Genomic DNA, 23540 nt, shown 5'->3' with positions numbered 1-23540 from the left:
CAGGCCGCAGCAATTACTATTTATCGAGAACTTAGCTGCTTTTTGTATCTTTATTGATGACTTGATGATGATGTATTTTTTTCTTTTTGAGCAAACAATATTTCTTATCAGAGGTAATAATATTTTACTTTTGTTTTAAACAATTTTAGTTTTATGATTTAAAGTTTTTAACAATTCGGCATTTTGAGACTTCCGCAATTTTTTTTTTGTATTAAACATTATTATTAAATGCTAATTATATATCGAAATTGCCGCTCTTGTTACAGTTAATGAAGCAAACCTTGGACACCAAGGCTTTTCCCCTATAAATACTCTTGTTCTAGCCTTACTTAGACGACCCAAAGTCTCATTTGTTAGAGCATCCTTTTTGCTTAAGATTACTCCCTAATTAACTCCTCTCTTCTTACATTAAACCTCCATTTGTAATTCATTTCAAGTTTGTTTATCTTCTTTAAACACATTAATACAATCTAGGCTAGATGGTGGATATAACCCATTGATTGGTGAACCACCTTAAATTTTTGTTTTAATTATTTCTTTATTATTGTCATTCAGTACACTAACTTGCATTATTTGGTTCCTACACTAAGACACATCATAAACACTCATCTAAACGATCCTTGAGTAAGGTATATATGCCTCTCCCTTTCACACATGATCCTCAATTTTGGTCACTTTTCTCATTTTGGACGATAGGGATGGGGTCGATTTTGGTAGGGGAGTGAGGGTTGTAAGGGTAAGTGGTGGTGCCGAGGGTTGTTACTGGGGGAGGGGTCAATGGTGGGAGTATTGACATTATTATCATTATTATTATTTTCACAATTTAATATCAACTATGAAAAATTAGCTCAATACTATGACATACATATAATATTCAATTTTGTGACTTGTGAGTAAATTAAAATTACATCTTATATTAACAGATAAAGAATTTATTTGAGACTTATTTGTAATTTATAATAATTGAATCAGTTAAATTGAACTTATTAATTTTATAAATAAATATTAAATTTAAGCATAAAATTATATTCCAAGACATAAAGTATAACTTTGAGCATATATATTATTATTCTCAATTCAAAATTTAATTCATGTTATGAATTTGAGTGAAAATTATGTCAAACACTAAACTATAAAACGACATCTCTTCACTTCCTATCAATTTATTACACTTTTCAATTGAAGAATTTGTAATGCTTTTTCTATTTCTTTTATCAAAATATTCTTATAATTTTATGTAATTATTATTATCTACACAAATCACAATTCTTTTTTTTCTAATAGAAGTATTCAGAAAATTCAAGTTTTTTCATTTTATTATCCTAACAATTCAAATTAAAAAACAAATTTACTACTATAACTTTGCACTTTTTCCTTTTTTTAGCAGTGATCTCATTTCATTCTCGGCCACAAACTAATTCTCTTCATGCATCTCATATATTTATATCTTTCATTCATGTGTATTTTGTCTTATTCTCTAATTATCTAGCGGTTTCTTGAGAGACTGTCTCTTAGGCTCAGTCCATTAAACCCTAATGTCCACTTACTATTTTCTTAATGCCTACTTACATTATCCTTAATGCCTACTTACAATATGCTTAATGCCCACCCAAAAAGTACTTAAAATGTCTACTTATAATATTCTTAATGCCTACCGAGAAACTTAGCCAACTAGCCTACTTACCATATTCTTAATGCCTACTTACAATGTCGTTAATGCCTACTTTCAATATACTGAATGCCTGCTGATTTACAATATTCTAAATGCCTACTTACAATATTCTTAATGCCTACTGAGGAGCTTTCTCTATATTTTCCTTTTTGGACCAGGCCAATTAGAAATAATCTATCAAAGAGACATCTTTCACAAGAATTTGTGTTATCTTATTACTAATGCCCTTGTCGAGTACAACTTGAAATGGAGCAGTATGCAGCACAAGCTGCTCCAGTATCTCAACCACGGAGAACTATTCAACAAAAAAGCTACAAGTGTGAATCAGTAATTTTCTTTCCAGGAGAAACCATGTCATATAACTTAAAATGTTCTGTTTACAATTACAAGAAACTGTGAACAAACTTCATCAAAACTGAACCAAAAAGAGAAGAACATCCACATTGTGCAAACCCTAAAAATCAGCAAACTATATACAATTTTGCATAAAGAGCCCAACTGATACAACAATTTACATCAGTGTCACATGATTCGCTAATCTCCTCGCGAATTGCGAGTCAAAAAAACAAATTATGGTCAGTTTTGGGCTATTCTTGGGCAAATTTAAGCGAATCGTAAATTCAAAAAGCAAATCATGTTACACTGATCTACACTATCTAACTTACCCACCATCCTAATACTACTTCAACAAGAATAGGTTACGAGTTACAACCTAAGCAAGTACCTACTGTTCAATGCCTTTCTTTCATTCCCCCGAACTTTCACATGAACTTCCAAGATTACCTAATATGTCTTGTATCAACAATCTAATCATATTGCTTCCCGATGATTTTGATATATCTAAGCACTCTTGTAGGTCCGAATCACAAGCTATCAACACCCATTCGTGATCATCGTCCAAATACTTTATCTCAAATGTGCCTACTTCGAGTTTAAACCTTTTTGCCACCTCATCTTTCAATTCGACAATGTTAGAACTCAAAGAAAATCTAAATCTTATTATATCTTCTCTAAATGTGGCTTTTATTGTAATGGTCTTCATATCTTGTCTAGCAGAAAATCTAGGCATCATACCAGCAGCACTCATTGCAACTCTAGGAGACGGGTTTGAACAAGGCTGGTTTATCCATCCGTGTTCGGGAATGGTCTCATCTATATTAGCCTCTGCTGTTGAAGGACAAAGATTTCTCAGATCTTTCGAGCTTCCTACATCCTCAAGAAGCATGCCACCAAAGGCTTCTTGAGGATGATGGGCCGCAAGGAGGGTGTCCGGGATCGAGTAACCAGCGGATAAACGTAATTCTCCATTTTGTGCACAAATCAAACCTGTTGAATGACCGGCTTGTTCGTGAAAGTTGGGAACAAAATGACCATTTTGCGGGGTGCTTTCAGTTCCAGGACTTCCATGACATGATCCATGAGAAGTTGACGTCCCTGCACTTACTTCCCGAGAGCCACTTGCTTTAGACGCAAACCCATTTGGCTCGTGAATCCTTTCTTCATGACTCGATACCCTCCCACTAGTCTGCCCGTCAACTCTTTGTCTAAGTTGCGGCATTTCACTCCTTTCGTCCGGAAGATCGACAGGTACATATGTAGGTGATTGTTGTTGACAAGTCCCATTCGCACCAGCAGGCCATGTAATAGACCCAACAGGTACAGGGATAGTAGGTTGAGCAAGGGTAGTCAAGCTAAATGTACCATCAGTACCTTGGACAGATTCAATCACTCGCTTGAGTTTTGTAAGGGAGCGATTCACCTTATTGATCTTCCGAGACGGCCAACGTGATATGCCATGCTGCCTACAGATCCGCTTCATTGTTGTAGGGCACACTGTTCAAAACAAAATTATCAATTTTAGGTCATTGAATTTAAAAACCGTCAAGGAACCAACTCAACCAAAAGCTTAAGTTGATGGTTAAGGCCCCAGGATACGTTATGAGGATGGATGCGCATAGGCGCTGAATATTCCACTTTAAATGGGTGGTTGAGATTCGAACCCATGACGTCTTGTCACGTTGGCTCTGATACCATGTCAAAAAACCAACTCAACCAAAAGCTTAAGCTGATGGTTGAGACCCAAAATATGTTATATACTCCAACAACATATGTTATATACTCTAACACAACCCATCTATAATCTTCTTAAAAACTTGCCCGTCAGAAATGTACTCATTTATAACAAATAAATACCTCCAAGGCTTTTAGCGGCATCTTTTAGACTCCCAGCAAAATACTGCTGAAGAACCTCTAAGCTAATTTGTTTTTCAGCTTTTCCACGTTTTCTTTCCGAGGCTTTCTTTGGCTCTTTATTGTCAGTTAGAGATATTCCATTGCGGATTCCCCCGGCCCCACCAACACTTTTTCCCGCAAGTCTAGCATCCGGTTCCACCAACTGGGGAGGAGAATTCTTTACGAATGGTAGCACGCCATTTATTGTTTCTACCACCGGTAAAGGTCTAGTCGACAGATTAGATTCAACTTGTAAGTCCAGATTTTCATCCGATGACACTTCAATGATCTCCATATGTTTTCTTTCCTCTTCCAGTGCTCGCCCGGAAGCAACCATCAAATTCTGAAGATCGTGCTTCATTGTCGACAATATCGAGTCTAGAAAACTGAGCTGCTCTGAACTGTCTGTTAAGTTACGAGGAAGGAAAAACTCGAGAACATAATCATCATCCCCTGTATGCTTGCTTCTCAAACAAATAGCAAAACTTCCGGTCAACTCAAACAAACGAGCATAGTGAACTAAGGGGTATTCTATTTTACAAAATTGTGAAATATCGCGGCAAAAACTCAAACCATGGGATGAAAATGACCTCCCAGCAACGCCTTGCCCTTTCTGAAGATGATGCTCAGCACAGGCTTCTCGGAAACCCCACATACGAGCATCTACAACATAGAATGCAACATCGGTTGTGGACATGCATACTTGTCCCATACAGCTTCCATCGAAGCTGGAACAACTTTTCTTTAGACCGCCTCCATACGCTAGAACGCTTCTATGCCTGCACGGAACCCAAGTCTGCGCTAGGGGTAATTTGTATGTTTCGCATACTTCAGTTAACACTTCCAAGATTTCCGCAAGTGCATTTTGCCGACCTTCATTGCAAATCTGGACATGGGATCATCTCTGTATTAGTCGTTGAAGATAATGGAAATAGTGGAACTTAAGCATTGCATGACCGTTTACCTGGATATTGGGATGATCCAAAATCTTTGAACTCTTTAGATTTACTGCCTGCGCAAGAGCTGAAATTATTAATTGAGGCATCATAGAACAGATTAAAGCGGGAAAATGATCTAACCATATGTTGTATGCATAATAATATACTACTCCGTCCCACTCATTTTGGATCAAAGAGAAATAGAGTGTTATTTAAGAAAAAAGTGAATATTGGTAACAAAGAGAGAATTGATTGTGCAGATCAAATTAAACTGAATGAGATTAAAAGAAAGTGGTTCGCCATTGTCGAAAAATAGAAATGATGGAAAATGAGAAGGACAAGCCAAAATGACGATTGATGCAAAATGAGTTGGTCGGAGGCTGGAGGAAGTAATAGAAAGACTAACTATTGCTCTAACTTGCAATGCCATTTTTCCACAAAGATATTCATTGCATAGAAAAATTGATGGTTCACAAAACAAGACTAATCAAAAGATTATTCCTTACTTTGCTAAACTAATAAACATTCAGATACATCAGTTGAATGAAAATGAGATAAGATTACAGTTAATGTAAGCATTCAACAAAAAATCTTGACTTAATTCAAAGTGAAATTCATCATGAAACAGAGATAATCTAAAACACGGTTCATTGACATCTTCATAATGAAAACAGGAGTACCCTAGATATAGAACTTTCAACTTCTCATATAGGTTTCTACCAAAATCTTCGAATATTAGTATATTGTAAGAAGCGAAAATAATCCTGCCATATATGAATCGCTCAGACTCGTTTTGCTCCACACATATCGCAAATCAAATGGAAGGATCCTTGTGGCTAAAACTCTATGAAAAGAACATGAACACTTCAATAGTAAGCAATGGCATACTTTACATGTCTACATCTCTTAATCTTTGACTCTCCTCAATTTGTGGTATCAAAAACTTAAAACTGCATTATCAGGAAGAAATACATGAAAAGTGCAATTGGAAGTACTCCTTGAAAATGGCACGAGCCAACCTAACTCTAGTGTGAATTTCTCATATAATATCAAACTTCCCTTAGTGTAATCCATGCTTAATCTTCACCAAACCCATATTTCCATCACCACCTCAAAGTCAAACCCGTTGATAGAGTATATAACATATCCTTGGGCTTCATCCATCAACTTAAGCTTCTGGTTAAATCAGTCATTTGACATGGTATTAAGCTGATTGTTAAACTTGAAGCCGTATAATATGTTATATACTCTATCTGTCAGATGACGTCTAAACTCTAAATGCATAACATAAACACGAAGGGTTCAAAAAAAACTTCTCATCCCTTCTAACTCCCAAATTTTTCTCACAAACAATTACCATCACACCCTAAGAATATAATGCAGCAATCAGCAAATATAGACAGAACAAAAATGTATTAAAAATAAATAACTTTAATTTTATTTAAACCCCAATTCACAGCAAACGTTTCTCAACCAAAACACGGGGAAGAGAGGTTGAAAAAGGCGAAAGAAACATTAATCAATTCGCCTTTACGGAAGAAGATATACGAACCTCAAGTGCTTTACAAACTTTATCAACCTCGGGAGCATAGTTGATCTTCTGCGAAGTCATAATAAGCTCAAGCACTCCAACACAAGACTGCCCAGAAGGTTCTAAAACAGGCAAAGCCAAGGTTCCTCTGACATTATAATGCTTAGCATGATTAACCCTAGGATATTCTTTACTAGAGTAATACTGCACATTTGGTGTCCACTCCGGCAACTTTTGTCTAAAAACACGGCCAGGCAACCCGAGAGTCGTTACACTCTCTCCATCAACAGAAAACATATACATCAAAGATACAGTTCTATACTGATTCAACCCATTACTGTGTGGCCCTAAAACAAAGGGTTGCCCTGAAGTTGTAAGCACATAATTGTTTCCACTCTTTACTGGTGCCCAAATCTGAGCCAAAATCTGGTTTTGTTCTGTTGACTCTTTGAAATACCTAAGTGCTTGTGTCATTCTCTCTTTGATGATAAACGATACATCAAAGTTGTCTATTGGAGTGAATCCCAAAACTTGACAAGGAATCTTCTTCTTATCATCATCGTTGTCGTCATCACCACCCTCATCCCCTCCATTTTCACTAGCAGGTTCTGGATTACCTACAATAAACAAATCTCAAGAAAATAAGTATCATTAAGAACCAAAATCACAATATTTTAGCAAATTACATTAACCATTTTATATCCAAAAGTCAAAACTTCCCAATTTTCAATCAGTCAGTCTTTTGAGAGACCGTCTATTTGAGAGACGTCTTTCAGGCTCAATCCATTAAAGCTTAATTAAGCTAAAAGATGATAATGGGCCGACCAAATCAGGGAACGTCTCTCAAAAGAATTTGTGTTTTTCAATTTACAATTTTCCAATTAATTACTCAATTAGGCCCAAGAAAATCAAGGAATTTAGGACTCTAGTTTCTACTAAACAGTAAAGACCTAACTCAAATAGACATATCCACCATTGACACACCTGACCTTCCCTATATTGCAAATTAGCTAAATTTAAACATACCAAACAAAGTCAAAAGAGATAGTATTTGAGTATATTGTGTAAAATCCAGCTAATATTGTTCCTTTTTCTTCATCAAAACAATATAATCATAAAAACGCATTATTTTCAATCCTCATTTTGCTTTTTCCATTTTTCTAACAAATCCCATCTCAAGCTAAAAAGTTTATATTCTCTTCATCAAAATAATACAATAACTATAACTCATCAATGATCACCCTCATTTTATTGCTCAAACAAATCCCAATTCAAAACATACCATTTTTTTTCATTAAAACTTCTAAAATCAAAAAACCATCAATGTTAGCTTTTAAACCCTCTTTTTTTTTCCCTCTGAATTCACTAAATAAATAAAACCCAATTCAAACTATAACAAATAAAAACCATTCTTCTTCATCAAAACTGTTTAATAAAAAAAAAACCCATCAATTTTAACTTTTGAATCCTCATTTTTTTCCTGCTAATTCACCAAACAAACAAATCCCACCTCAAAACCCAACAAATTAAAGTCAATACAAGTGAAAAAAAAAAACAAAAAAAACTTTTACGCAGTAAATTTCCCATTATAATTAAAAAATACACACTTTCCATTATTAGCAGAAAAAAAAAAAAAAAAAAAAAACATACAAGAAGTAAATCGAGAAAGTTCAGCAGGAATCCGAATTCCAGTAGGATTCCGATCATCAGCAAAAGCCCAAAGAGGGGAAAAGGGTTGGTCAGAAGTAGAAATAAGAACTGGGGAAGTTGGGATCTGATCAAACGACCAAGAAGCATCTAGATCCCCAAAATCAAGGTCCATGAATGTTGATGATGAAGGGCCTAGAATTGTATGGTGTAGCTGCGCCTGCGTCACACCTGATTGAAACTCCCGAGTTCTTGGAAAATTATTACTATAATTAGCAAATAAAGAGGAAGACTTTTGATGATTTTCTTCTTCAATTTCTGTTGTTGCTGCTTCGGACATAATCAATGAATGACTTCAATGTTTGAATTTTTATTTTTTTGAGTTTGTTGTAAAAATGCTCTTGAAGAGGAGAGAGATAGATAGGGATTGGGAATTGTTCACATAAATTTATGGAGTAATGTTTAAAAAAAATAAATATTATACAATAATGAGTAAAAATAAAAAAATAAAAAAGGGTTGTATTTATTTATTTTGTTTGTGGTAGGAATAATAAATTATTAATATTTTCAAGGAAATTGATGGTGATATATTCTATAAGAATGGAATCCACATGTTCTCTCTTTTTTCTATTTTGCAGGAAGATTTTGCTTAGCTTACCTGTGTTATTGAAAAGGAGTGTTATTGAATAGGATCATTTTTATTGATTTAGTTTTTTACTCTCCATAATGTTTCTTCCATGGAGAAGTAAAGCAAAAACAAGTGGGAGGGTTGTCATTTGTGGACTTGTATTAAGAACGTGAAGTATGAGTATTTATACATTTTCATATTTAATCTTATTATATAGATTTACGGTGATAGAGATATTTGAATTATATAAAATTGTAAATATTAATAAAAAATATGTAGATGAAATTAATTAGAATGATTGAAATTTTTTTAGAAAAATATTGCAAAATTAAAAGAACAAACTCAACAAAAGTTCGACAAGCTTAAAGTAATCAAAGAAGTACTATTTTATTTCTTTTATTCATAAATTGTTAGTTTTTCCGACAATTATCTTTAGTTATCAAAGAGCTAAATTTGTACTTATTATAAAATAGGTATCAGGGCATTAAGGAGTTGAGAAATGGATTAAATAAATTAACATGTTTGTTTATGGGAGAATGTGTATGAGACTTGGAAATCTCAACTCTTTAAGCCCCACCTTCTAATCTCTTAGGGGTAGGAGGACATTGTTATGAGACTTGGATTTGTAAGAAAATGACAATTTTCTCATTAGTGAAATAAAAGGAATAAAATATAAGTTAGCGTAAATTGATAACTTTGTAAATTTTGTTTTTTTTTTAAAAAAACTTTGTAGCTATTTTTAATTACTTTTTTTTCATTCTAAAATTTTACCACACAAAGACTTAAAATATTTTTTCTTAAAGTCTTTTTCCAAGTTTCAAATCAAGTTTCACATATAAATCTCACAATTCTTATTCTTACGGGCAAAACATCCCCTAAAATCATTTGACATCATCATATGTTTGTAGATAATATTCTCAATGGTACAAGTTATTCTACTTATTTCATTTTCTAATGTTCTTCTTATTTGGAATACTTTACTTTAAAGAGAGAGAAATTTAATTAAGATTTTTGTGAAATGTATTGCAAATAAAATATGTTCATGTGAAATGTTGTTAAATTCGTCTTTTTCTTATCATATATTTTTTATAATTCTTTATGAAGCATATTTAGAGATATTGAGACTCGAAAATTGCTTTGAAAAATATATAAAAAATAAATGGGAAGAAAAAAAAGAAACGAAGAGAGTATTTATTTTCAAAATTAATTGAACATCAGAGTATTAGATATCTAATAAGAAATGATAATTAAATAAGAATTTTATATTTTAAACAGTTATTTAATTAATATTTTAAAATGAGTGAATATTGCTGGAGTTAAATTCTTTTACATAGAAGTATTAGTATTCGGAACAAATAAATTAATTTTGATGTGGATATAATTAGACTTACACTTTTTGATGTGGATTATAAGATTTTGTAATCTTTGATGTAATGTCTTTTCTTTCTTAGCTTTTTTTGTTTATGGAGTTGTATTTTACTCTGATTGCTTCGTACGTAATTCGTGGAATTTAGAATCTTAATTATATCTACTCCTATTTTTTTTATTTTTAATTAATTTTTGGGACTTTTTTGAATGGTGCACCAGATTCTTGATTGCATTCAATTTTCTTCAATCACTTTTCTCAATCTCCCTTTTTAACCCTTTGGAAATTTTCCTTTTTGTTCATAAATGGTGGCTTATTTTTTCTTTTTGAGATAATTTTCATAAAAATAGGACATTAATTTTGAAATTAACATGATGTATACTTTTAGAACTCATCAATATTATTGGGTAGATCATAGATGGATGGGAGAAACGTGTTTCTTCCACTTAAAAAAATAAAAATTTTGTAATATTTAAATTTTTAATTAAAACTATTATTACTCCTATATTCCTTGTATATAAACTATTAGGGTTTAAATACACAATCTTTAAACATCGCCACCCTTTTCATTTTATCGTCACCCTTATTTTAATGAATTTACGATTTTATCCCTTGACTTGAAATTTCTTATATATACTCCAACCTCACTGAATAACACCTTTATCACTCTTAAAACACAAAATTACAACATAAAATTTGTGGAGCGAAAGCTAAGGCATTCAAAACGCAAGCAATTAATCGATGTAATTTTTATTCGAATTTAATTAAATTATAATTTTATTAAAAAAAATTAAAGGTGGGTTTTGTGCGACTGACCCGCGGCAGAGTCGCACGTGACTCACCCTTTAATTTTTTTTTATTTTTTTATTTTTAAAAATAATATATTTATTATTATCATTATTATTATTATTATTATTATTATTATTATTATTATTATTATTATTACTATTGTTGATATTATTATTATTATTATTATTATTATTATTATTATTATTATTGTTGTTGTTGTTGTTGTTGTTGTTGTTTTTTTTATTTTTTTTAAAATATTATTATTATTATTATTATTATTATTATTATTATTATTAACTTTATATTTTTCTTTTAAATATTATTATTATTATTATTATTATTATTATTATTATTATTATTATTATTATTATTATTATCATTGTTGATATTGTTATTATATTATTATTGTTATTAATTTTTTATTTTATTTTATTTTTAAATATTTTTTTATTATTATTGTTAGTATTATTATTTACTTTTTTTGTCAAACGATTTTCTATTAACACAAAACAAAATAACTTTACAAACAGGGTATAAACCCAGATATCCAGGGGGTTCTCCCTATCAATTGCATCAATGTGAAAGTAGGGCCCACCTTCTGGGAAGAGTTTTCCACCTCACTCTTCATGTGCACGGGAGAAGCGGAGATATCTGAAAAAAGCCACACACGGCATTACAAGAACTTGGCTTAAGCAACTACGACAAAAGGAACAAGCAAAACGACAAGTTAAGCCAACAGAACAAATAAGGCTCAACTACAGGTTCCTGAACGGAACAATAGTATTATTATTATTATTATTATTATTGTTGTTGTTAATTTAGAAAATTAATTACAATAATAATAATAATAATAATAATAATAATAATAATAATAATAATAATAATAATAAATAATATTTTTTTTGTTAAATTATATTTGTTGATAATGATTAGTTTAATATTGTTGTTGTCAATAATAATTGTTGTTTATGTTACTCTCTCCGTTCCTTTAAGTTCTTCCACTTTGGGTTTTTCACACATATTAAGAAAAAGAGAATCTTTAGTTATAGTGGGTATTATTTTAATTAAATAGTAGTGTGAAGTAATGATTGTATTGAAAGTGTGAGAGAGAAAATAATTATAAATAAAAGAAAATGGGTACATTAAAAGAAAAGGGGGATTTTAAGGGGTAAAAGTGGGATAAAAACTTTCTAAAAATAGAAAGTATTCTAAAGTGGAAAAACTTATGATACTACCCGTTATAGTAAGGTGGAAGAACTTAAAAGAACGGAGGGAGTAAAAAATTATGTATGTTAATATTATTATTATAAATTTATAATCAATTATTATAAACTTATGAAAAAACAGTCATTCGTCCATGCACGCACAAATTTCTCTTTAAGTGGAATCCATATTCCAGCCAAATATCGAACGACCTTTCTGTTCCTACCCGACCAGGTACTCACAATCGATTCCCATCTGTCTTCAAATTCGGCGAGTGTAGAACTGTTAACCAAGGGTTCCATCTAGTTTTCCTGAATATCTGTCCTTGTTGATTTCTTTCCCTGCCACACGATTTGTCCATCATGCTCTCTAAATCATTGGCAATATGCCATACGTATAACAAATGTCGCACATCTACATTAAAAAGAACATTGAATGTAATTAAGATATATTCAATAAACAGAACAACAATAATTAATCAACAATACCTTTTTACCTGGGAAACCATCACAAATAGCTGCAGATAAACCCTCGTCTCGATCAGTTACAATGACGCTAGGAGTCTGAGCTGTGCCAAAAATATCTCTCAATTCCTCCAACACCCACGAATATGACACAACCGCCTCATCTCGCATAAAAAAAAAACGCAACCAAGAAGTTGTGAATGGTTGGCGTCATTCCGATTACTTCACACAGCGGCCAATTTTGTTTATTTGTTTTGTACGTTGTATCTATCAACACAACATACGGTCACGTACGTATAATCTGGATGGATGTAGGATTTGCAACTAATAATCTGCTCAATTCCCCTTCACTATCCAAGTCTGTCCAAACCACGTAATTATGCTCTGTGGCCATATAAAGACAGTGTTGAAGGGGAGTCCTACCTTCCATCTTTTCTCTCCTAATTGACTGTCTAACATTGTATATTTGATTCATACTAGTAACCAGGGAAGTTTTGTCTAATTGAGGTCATGATAAACGCAGGTTGCATGCCAGTTACACTAAGCTCTTGTATGTGCTGCCGAATATCTACATTCAACCTATTTGCCCTTACACGACCATCTCTATACACTAAGAACGGGTGGTTATGTCTTCCTTTTTCCCCAGGACACACCCTCACCATCCAAGGTCTTTCTCCTAGTTTACGACTACTTCCTACAATCATACATTTACACCGACATGTTCTACTTTTAGAACCAGGTCGGGCAGCATTATCTAGGTTATGCAAATCACCCCTAATATTACCATAGCGGTGACATCTTAATACAAACTAACTTTAAAACGTCCTTCTTTTTGTTTATAAGAAGCACGTGTAACTTGAAAACCAATTTCTATTGCTATCTCATCGGCCCAACTATGTAATTCATCTACGAAATCAAATTCCCTATCCGTAACAAATCTACCAGAGTAATCTACATTGTCCCCTAAGTTTTCAAAGTCCTGCAAATTTAAAATATGAAATAAACCATAGATTAGGTTAATAAAACATTATACAAACAAACATTAATAATAAAAATATTCAATATTAAATAGAAAATAATTTACTTTAATAATTAAAATTTCAACTAAAATAAAATATATATAAAATAAAATAATTCTAATAATAATAAAATACATAATAATATTAAATAATAAGAAAATAATAATAATAATAATAATAATAATAATAATAATAATAATAATATTAATAATAATAATAATAATAATAATAATAATAATAATAATAATAATAATATAAATTATAAGTTATTTAAATTATAAAATAAAATAATTTTAAAAATTTAATTAATAATAAAATAAACTATAAAATAATTTACATAATAATAATATAAATTACAAAATAAATAAAAAATTATTTAAATAATTTAAATAATAATAATATAAATTATAAAATAAAATAATTTAATACAACGTATATTAAATAATAAGAAAATAAAAAATAATTTAAATAAAAAAGAAAAATTTAAAAAATTTAAAAAAATAAATAAATAATTTGAGTCGCGTGCGACTCAGCCATGGTTCAGTCGCACGTTTTTGGCGACTTCATTTTTTTTTTTTTAAAAAAAACCCCATTTTTATTGATTAAAGTACATACCCAATCAGATTTATAGTCGCTTTCGTTAGCCATTCTAAATTGATTCCACCGTTTAGCTTGTTTAAACTCAGAGAGCGTTTTTAGAGAGATTTTAGAGAGATATTACCGTGTTTGAGTTCGTTTATTATGCAGTTACAATATTGGAAATTCAATATATATAGGATCGTGAAAAATTTGTTCGAGATTACGTTAAAACTTTTGATTTATTGTTTTTAAAGTGATAAAAATGTTATTAAGTGAGATTGAAAAGTGTGTTAAACAAATTTTAAGTCCATGGCCATTTTCGTCATTTCATTAAGATAGGGGTGACGATAAATGAAAAGGAAGACGATAAATAATAATGCCCTTTAAATATTGACTATATTTTATAAACACAAATTCTCAAATGTGATGGTTTCACAGTGAAATCAACTTTATTGGGTTAATTAAATATATACTTATTATTTTAAAGTGATTTTGATTTTCAACTTTACTATGGTATCTAAAAAAAGTTAATGAGAAGAAAAAAAACATAGCGGAGTATTACTTTTTCTTTTTGTTTATCAAATGCAGTCACTAATATTTCATTTAGATTTTTCCTCTTATTTTAAAATTGCATAAGAAGTATTTTTATGAATAACAAACTTTTGTTTTAATGCACTTTTGCTCTATAAAATACATTGGGATTATTTTATTAGTCATCGCCCACAGTACACCTAGTATTAAATCATAAAAATCTATACAAATTTATATTTGAGCTAAGTTTCACATAAAATTTGTTTATAAGTAACATGAAAAATAAAGTACATCCTAATTAATAATTAATTTAATTAATGGTGCACCATTGAGGGCCTCTACCAACTCCTTTTTGTTTTCTCATTATATATTCACTTGCATGACTTTATAGTACATAAATCTAGCTAGAATATTACTATTTTATGATTATAAAATATTAAACATGAATTATTTATATGCCTAAAGCTGCTTTGGACATCAAAAGTACTTTACTTTCTTCATTAGTTTTTGATTATTTAGTGATCACGATTCCCTTTCTTTCTCCCACCCCCACGATCTAAGTACCCAAAATCCAAATCCTACTCAAGTTTTCATTTTAGGTTAAAAGATCATTCTATCAATTGTATTATTTTAAAAAGTAATATGATATTCGCATGTTGGATGATTTAAAAATTTATCAAAATTAATTTGGTTTTAAGATTTAAAAAGTCTGAATGGTAGACAAAATACATTAAAAATCTAAACTTTAAATCACAAAAGAGCTCATAAAAATAACTAATTACATTGATCTCCCTCAAATTTTCAAATATATCAATATTTATTATACGCTTAAAATCTAACGAAAAATTTTTATATAAAAACAACATATTAATTAACCTCAAATTATTGATAAATATCAAACTCTTAATATCAAAATTGTGATTCAAAGATTCCTCAACACTTCACCCAATTCAGCTAGTTGATTTTTGACCAACCCATAGAAATCAGTATTTAGTCAGCTAATTTTAAATTCAATACTTAATTTTAAATCCATTATTAAAATAATAATAACTTATTTATAATAATAAATTATTTCATCTAATTAATTTACTAAATATTAACATTAAATAATTTGACAACCAAATTAACCCTTTTATTTATAACTAAAATATTATAATAAGCTATTTCTATTATACCAACACCCTATTGTTTTTCCAAATAAACGTACAAAAGTAAGTACACTTTCCCCTCAAATACTTTGGAATTGCGATAACGAGACTAGGGCAACAAACAACTAATAATACCAAGATTTTATTTTATTTTTATACTTTTATTATCAACGACTGAGAATTGTTTAATAATAGGAGGGTATATATTTTTTTTGATGTATTAGGACTTAGGAGGGTATATTGGAATCTTTATTGATAGCATTTTAGATTTCTTTGGGCCCATTACTTAGTGGTCGGGCTGACGGTATTTCATTAATGGAGTTGCTTTGAAACATGAATCCTCAACAAGGATCGGTTGATAATTTCCTCATTTTAATTATATATTGTGTTCACATGTATTTTTTTTTTTATAATTTATCAAAATACCAACTAAACTAAATTTAAGCTGATGGTTATATATATTAGTGTTTGTTATGATTCTATTACTTCTTCTTTCACAAGAGTTCTATAAAATTGCAATGTAAATTGAATACATGTTTGGTTTATAATAGCGTTAAATATTCGAGTTGAAATAATAAGGGGTATATAAAATTTAAACTCGTGATATTCTTTCACTTTAGCTCTAACACTATTAAAAATTTTGGAATACAAATTATTGAAAAATATGTTAGAACCATAATTAAGCATTAAAAATTATAAATATAAAGATCACTTAAGATTATTTAAACATAGTAAAGATTTCATATGCATATAACATTTCAAATTACTATCTTAAGAACCGAGAAGATCAAAGCAAACGAAGGGAGTACTTAATAAAATTCTTAGCAAGGTTTATATATATTGTTAGGTTTGCATGAGTTTATTAATAAGGAGTATCTTATAAAAGTATATACAGTCTTTTTAGGAATGAAAATAAGTTTATGTGATTCATAGTGTTATTTGTCTATTACCTATTGCCTTTTGGCTATTCAGATGATAGTTATGGTCGTAGATTAACAAGAGTAAAACAGATTATAATTAAATTTTTAAATTTTGTTAGGGTTTAAAATGTTGTCATATACAAGGTTGATATTAACTTAATTTAAATTCAATAATACTTTACGTTTTTGGATAAATAATATGAGTTACTAGTGATTTTTTTATAAAAATTTATAAAAATCAACAATAATAGGCAATAAAAATATTATTTATTACGCCTTATATTTTTAAGAATTTTTTTCATTAGCTTTGTAAAGATGCGCTTTAATTTATAAACTCTGAAATAAATCTCAAAAAATAGTATTATACAGAAGGAAATTAAACTTCTAAGTTCTTGTGAAAGTGACATAGACATAGAGTAAAAGACTTCACTTATCCTCAAGATGTTTGAGTTTATCCGCGTCTCCGTACAATAATTGTCAACAAAAAGTTACATTGACTATCTTAAAATGTATCCACTTTTTATTTAAAATTTCGCTTAAAGTTTTAAAATGCGAATATTTACTGTTTAAAAATTACTTTCTGCATAAAATAATCATTTTAGATTTTAAATTACCACATAATTATAATTTATTGTTAAATCTTCTTCACAATAATCACTTAGGGTAATAAATTGTATGAATAATATTAGAGGAAAGTTTAAATGTGTAATTAAAATTGAACGAAGGTGATTGAATTTATTTTTAAATAAAAAATTATTGCAAAATAAACCTACGTAAAGATTACGCAAAATGAGTGGAAGGAAGGGAATATAGCTATTGAGTTCTTAAGAAAACAAATCAGAGTGTGTCAAAAAAGTTAAGATGAACGCTTTATTTTCTCTGTCTAATGAAAATTATCTGATTTATATTTGGTGGGAAAATTAAAAAATATATATTACATGGTATTTTTTGAAAATGTGGGAAATATATGTAGAATTTCAAATGAGATGATGTAAGTTAAATATATGAATGAAAATTAAAAAAAGTATGGACAATAACCAAATTAAATAAAAATAAAATAAATTTAATAGAAGGAAGTCAAATGAGAAGTAACACGAATAAGTGGGAGAAGTATTAAATTGAAATTCATTGCATTTCAATAAAACAAAGTAATCATTTGAAGATAAAGGGAGGTTCAATAGTTAGTTGAATTATTTAGCTGGTTTGTTTGATTGGTTGTCAGTAGTATTAGTTTTGTTAGTCAGTTGTACACGTCAGATGTGAAGGACATGTTACTAAAAATTAGTCATAGTCGATTTGCTAGCTGTTTATTAAACTAGAATAGTTGGCGAAAATCCAAAACTACAAAAAGATACTCAAAACATTTTTTGTTTTGAATATAAAATTTTAGTTTTCAATCAAATTAAAAACTATTTATCAAATATATTAAATGTTTGATCAGCTAATAAATAAAAAGTCAAAAGTTATAAAAAGCTAACCAAAAGTAATTTTTCAAATAAATCTAAATAGTAAGTCAATTCTACATCTCAAAGAGTTTTAATGATATGATGATTTAACGAATATTTTTTTAAAAAAAAACTAATAATCACATCTCTACTATATATTATATTCTCTACTAGAATTTCAATTACGACCTTTAATTTAGATAAATCTTCAAATTATTCTAATAATTCATTTTTTAAAGTTTTATTTGATTTCAAATTAAATTATTTCTTCATAAAATTATTTAAAATTTGCCATTCACCACACAAATAAAATGGACCAGGGCCTAGAAAGTAGAAACCTAAGAGATGGGTGGTACCACCACCGTATGTGTACATGTTTCTTTGTCTGTGTGACTGTAGCAAAGTCTGCTGTCCATGTCAACCTCAAGTGGGGTTTGGAATTGGGTTTGTCCATACAACACTGAAACATATCACAATTCTTATAATTCGTCACCCTTTTCATTTTTTCGCCACCCCCTAGTAAATTACCATATTGCCCTTGATTTTTGAAAAAATTACAATTATGCCATTAAACCTAAAATTTTCTATATAAACCACACTCACACTAAAAATTCTCTCACTACGACTAAAAACCAACATACAAAAGCAAAATTTGGGAGCAAAAATTAAGTTCAATCCGGAATTTATCAATCGAGGTAAGTTATTTTTAATTAAATTTAATCATCAAAAAAAAAAAAAAATAGGAGTCGCCTGGGTGACTCCAATTTTTTTTTTTATTTTTTATTTTTCGTATGTATTTTGTTAATTTTATTATTATTAATTTAATTATTATTATTATTGTATTGTTATTTTTGTTAATATTAAATATATGTTAATGTTATTATTATTAATTTTATTATTATTATTGTGATTGTTAATTTTGTATTATTAAATATATGTTAATGTTGTTATCATTAATTTTATTATTATTATTGTTATTGTTATTTTTATTTATTATTAAATATATGTTTATGTTTTGTTTTATAAATTATTAGTTTAAATTTGTATGTTGTAATGTTTATTTATTTATTTTTTTAGTAAGTGTATATATATGTTATTTATATTTTACGGAAAAAAAAAAAAAAAAAGAAAATGAGTCGCCCAGATCTGGGCGGCTGAACCCCGGTTCAGTCGCCTAATTTTAGGCTGCTGAACCGGGGTCCAGCCGCCCGGATCTGGGTGACTCATTTTCTTTTTTTTTTTATTTTAATTTTTTGTATATTTTGGAGTAATAAATTTAAAAATTGAAATTTAAAAAAAAAAACTGATTATATATATATATATATATATATATATATATATATATATATATATATATATATATATATATATATATATATATATATATATATATATATATATATATATATATATATATATATATATATTTTCCTTATATTTAGGAAAAATATATTTAAAGTTTGAAATTTAAAAAAAAAACCTGATTTTTATTAATAAATTTATATATTTTTTTTAATAAAATGTTAATATTGTAAATAATTTATTTATTTATTTATTTTAAATTTGTTTTTAATTTTTCCGTTTATTTAGGAATAATAATTTTAAATTTTGAAATATAAAAAAAAAACATGATTATTATTAATAATTTTTTATATTTTTTTTAATAAAATGTTAATATTGTACTTAATTTTGGAAAAAAAAAGGTGATTATTATTAATAATTTTTTTGATTTTTTTTAAAAAAAGGTGATTATTATTATAAATATAATTTTTTTTATGTTATTACTGTTATTGTGATAGTTAATAATAATTTAATTTTTTGTTGTTATATAATTGTTTATGTTTGTATTATTAATTAATTATTTTGTTTTTTATGTTATTTTTTTCCATATTTTATTTATGATTATTATGTTTTTAGAAATATTATTATTTATAATATTGAATGAAACCGTAAAAAATTGTAGAAAATGGCTGGTAATCAAGGAAAAGGAAAGGGTTTTTTTAGGCAATTGTTGAGAGGTAATAGTTCTAGGCCTACCTTACTCAGAGGGGACCCGCATGAGAGGGGGGTCACGGGTTCTGCTAGGAGGGCTAGGCAGGAAGAGGCGGCCAGACACAGTGAGGCCCAAAGGTAGAGTACGCTGAACCAAGTGCGTACTCATTTTGATGACCAGGCTGATAGCCTCCAGAGTAGTTGGGGGGTTTATAGTGATGATGATAATGATGCTGATGATGTTCAGTTCCAAGCTCCTGAGCCTGCCCCATTGGACTGGACTATAGTTCGTGGCCCCGACGGCAGATTTGCCCTTGGCGGCCCGAGTTCTTCCGCCGCATCTGAGCGTGCAGGAGGAAGTTTTGTCGATAATGAGCCGCCACGGGGCAGGCCCTCACAGTCCACTAACACGGACTGGTTAGTGACATCACCCCAGCCCGGGGGGCCGACAGATACGCGACTGATCCCTAGCTATGGCGGGCACATAGCTAAACTTATTTATGACGGCTCCGAGCGTACGCCTCCGATTCTGGAGTGCCGTTTTAGGAAGAGACCGGTGGAGTCCATCATCGGACTGAGGGATATGTCCGATGAGCTAGTCGATTTTCTACCTTCCACTTCCCTCGGTCGACTACCGGTCATTATGCACCAGTACATCGACTCTGCTTTGATATCGGCGTTCGTCGAGAGGTGGCAGCCGGATAGGAACACCTTTCACATGCCCTGGGGAGAGATGACGATTATGTTGCACGACGTGCAACGCATATTGGGCATTTCTATTGATGGTTTTCTGCCGACTGAGCCTTCGGAGGCGGAGTGGGAGATTGGTATCATCAATCTGGTCGGCGAGCCTCTGTCTGAGCTTCGACGTAAAGGTTCATTCACCAGCGGATGCATAAGCGTTGCTGAACTGATGCGACTGTGTCATAGTTCGCAGGCCTTGGATACCCAGACCACAGTGTACTACATGGCTGTCATCGGCTCTACCTTGTTGGCGGATAAGACCAGGACTGGCATGCGACCTCACCCGATAGTTGTCGTCAACGACGATGAACAGGACGTGGCCTGGGGTGCGGTGACCTTGGCGTTCTTGTACAGGCAGCTCGGAATGGCATCTAGGGCTGGTTGCAAGACCATTGCTGGATGCCTCACATTGCTCCAGACATGGATCTATGAGTACTTCCCCGCTTTCCGCCCTCATCCTCGCCGAGATGATGTGCCAAACATGACTAGGGCGGAGATGTGGACGACGAAGAAAGTAGGTCGTGAGCTGGACAGGTTGATGGAGTTCCGCAAGGTTCTGGACTCAATGACAGAGACTCAGGTATTTTACATTACATTTTGTCATGCATGTTGTTTTTTATTTGTAGGAAATTTTTTTTTAACTTGGCCTGTATGCAGGTTGAATGGACTCCCTACAATTTTTCTGCTGCTGCGTTGCTGAATGAGCACCCACGCACCACAGTCATCAGGGGTATCACCTGCTTTGATGTTGTGGAGGTGTATTTGCCGGACACACCCTTACCGTCCAAGGTCTTTCTCCTGGTTTACGACTACTTCCTACAATCATAAATTTACACCCACAACTCCTACTTTTAGAACCAGGTCGGGCAGCATTATCTACATTATCTACATCACCCCTAAGTTTACCATAGCGGTGACATCTTAAATAACAACTAACTCTGGAACGTCCTTCTTTCTTTTTATAAGAAGCACGTGTAAATTGAAAACCAATTGTTATTGCTATCGCATCGGCCCAACTATGTAACTCATCTATGGAGATAAATTCCCTATCCGTAACAAAGTGACCGGAGTAGTCTACGTTGTCTCCAAAGTTTTCAAACTCCTGCACATTTGAAATGATATAAATTAAGTACATTAATGACTACAATAATAATAATTGGATTAATAACAACAACAACAACAACAACAACAACAACAATAATAATAATAATAATAATAATAATAATAATAATAATAATAATAATAATAATAAATAAATAAATAGATAACGATAAATCAAACTAATAATGACAATAACAATAACAATTTTAATAATAATAAAAACATTACGTTAATAAAAAAATTTAAAAACATTTAAAATAAATAAATAATGACAAGACAAATAATAACAATAATAATAGTAATAATAATGACAACAAATACAACAATAATAATAATAATTATAACAATGATAAATAAATAAATAATTAAATAAATAAATAAATTACGTAAATTAAAATATTAAAAAATTTAAAAAATAAAAATATCAACAATAAAAATTATAATAATGACAACAACAATAATAATAATAATAATAGTACTAACAATAATTATAATAATAATTTAAAAAAACATTAATACGTAAATAAAAAAATAAAAAAAATAAAAAAAAAAATTAATAAACCAGTCGCACAAATCTGGGCGACTGACCCATGGTCCAGTCGCACAAAATTGGGCGACTGGACCATGGATCAGTCGCCCAGATTTGTGCGACTGGACCATGGGTTAGTCGCCCAGATTTGTGCGACTGAACCTTGGTTTAGTCGCCTAGATTTCTGCGACTTGTTTTTTTTTTTTTTTTTCCGAACGACAGTTTTACGTACCGCATCCGACTCATAGTCGCTTTCGTTAGCCATATTCAACCAATTACGCCTTACAACTTCTTTAACACTTTTTAGAGAGATAGTACCAGTTTTTTAGAGAGATAGTACCGTGTTTGAATTCGTACTTCAAACGCATCTCAGAATTCGATATATATAGACAAATCATCCGCATTAAATTCTTAATAGTGTTATTAAGCGTGATTTACATTTATTAATTATGTTTTAACTCCAATGGCATTTTTGTAATTTTTTAAATTCAGGGGCAATTAAGTAATTTTGGGGGGTGGCGAAAAAATGAAAAGGGGTGGCGAAAAATAGCAACACCCAAACATATCTCAGATGCTACCAAACAGGAATGAATTATAATCACTTATGTCCCATTTAATTTAATTTTTGTTTGTTTGTCAATACACCAATTTAATACTAAATAACTATAATTATGTATAGTTAAAATATTTTAAAAATTAGATATTAATAAACTTATGTTGAAATGAATTAAACAAGATTTTATATAATTATATTTTAATATATATATTTATAATAAAACGCAAATTAAAAGTGATTAATGAATAATAATCAAAAGCAAATGAGACTTTTGAAAAGAAACAGATAGATTAAAAAAAAAAAACTTTTTTATAGTTATAAATGATAGTGATTTTTTTCAAAATAATATACGTCAGTAGAAATCATGCATACTGGGTATAAATTTAGAGGAAAAATAAAACTCAAACTATACAAATGAAGGTAAGTGAAAGTGAATTTGAAATGAGAAATGATATAATGGTATATTATGGAGACGAAGAAAACAAAAAATGATCAACCTAATTTGG

General features: G+C 30.3%; 1 protein-coding gene across 1 annotated transcript; it reads right to left on the bottom strand.

Annotated features, from left to right (window-relative positions):
• Positions 1 to 1992: 1992 nt before the first annotated feature.
• On the bottom strand, positions 1993 to 8794 carry LOC130800775 (protein NLP6-like). The gene is made up of 5 exons (XM_057664433.1): positions 8024 to 8794; positions 6395 to 6990; positions 4869 to 4916; positions 3866 to 4790; positions 1993 to 3505 (listed from the first exon to the last, which is right to left on the bottom strand). The coding sequence occupies exons 1-5, from the start codon at positions 8358 to 8360 to the stop codon at positions 2418 to 2420; spliced, it is 2994 nt and encodes a 997-aa protein (XP_057520416.1). The 5' UTR covers positions 8361 to 8794; the 3' UTR covers positions 1993 to 2417.
• Positions 8795 to 23540: the final 14746 nt, after the last annotated feature.

This window comes from Amaranthus tricolor, chromosome 15, assembly GCF_026212465.1.
Source record: "Amaranthus tricolor cultivar Red isolate AtriRed21 chromosome 15, ASM2621246v1, whole genome shotgun sequence".
Lineage (NCBI taxonomy): Eukaryota > Viridiplantae > Streptophyta > Magnoliopsida > Caryophyllales > Amaranthaceae > Amaranthus > Amaranthus tricolor.
This window is presented reverse-complemented; position numbering and strand designations above follow the sequence as displayed.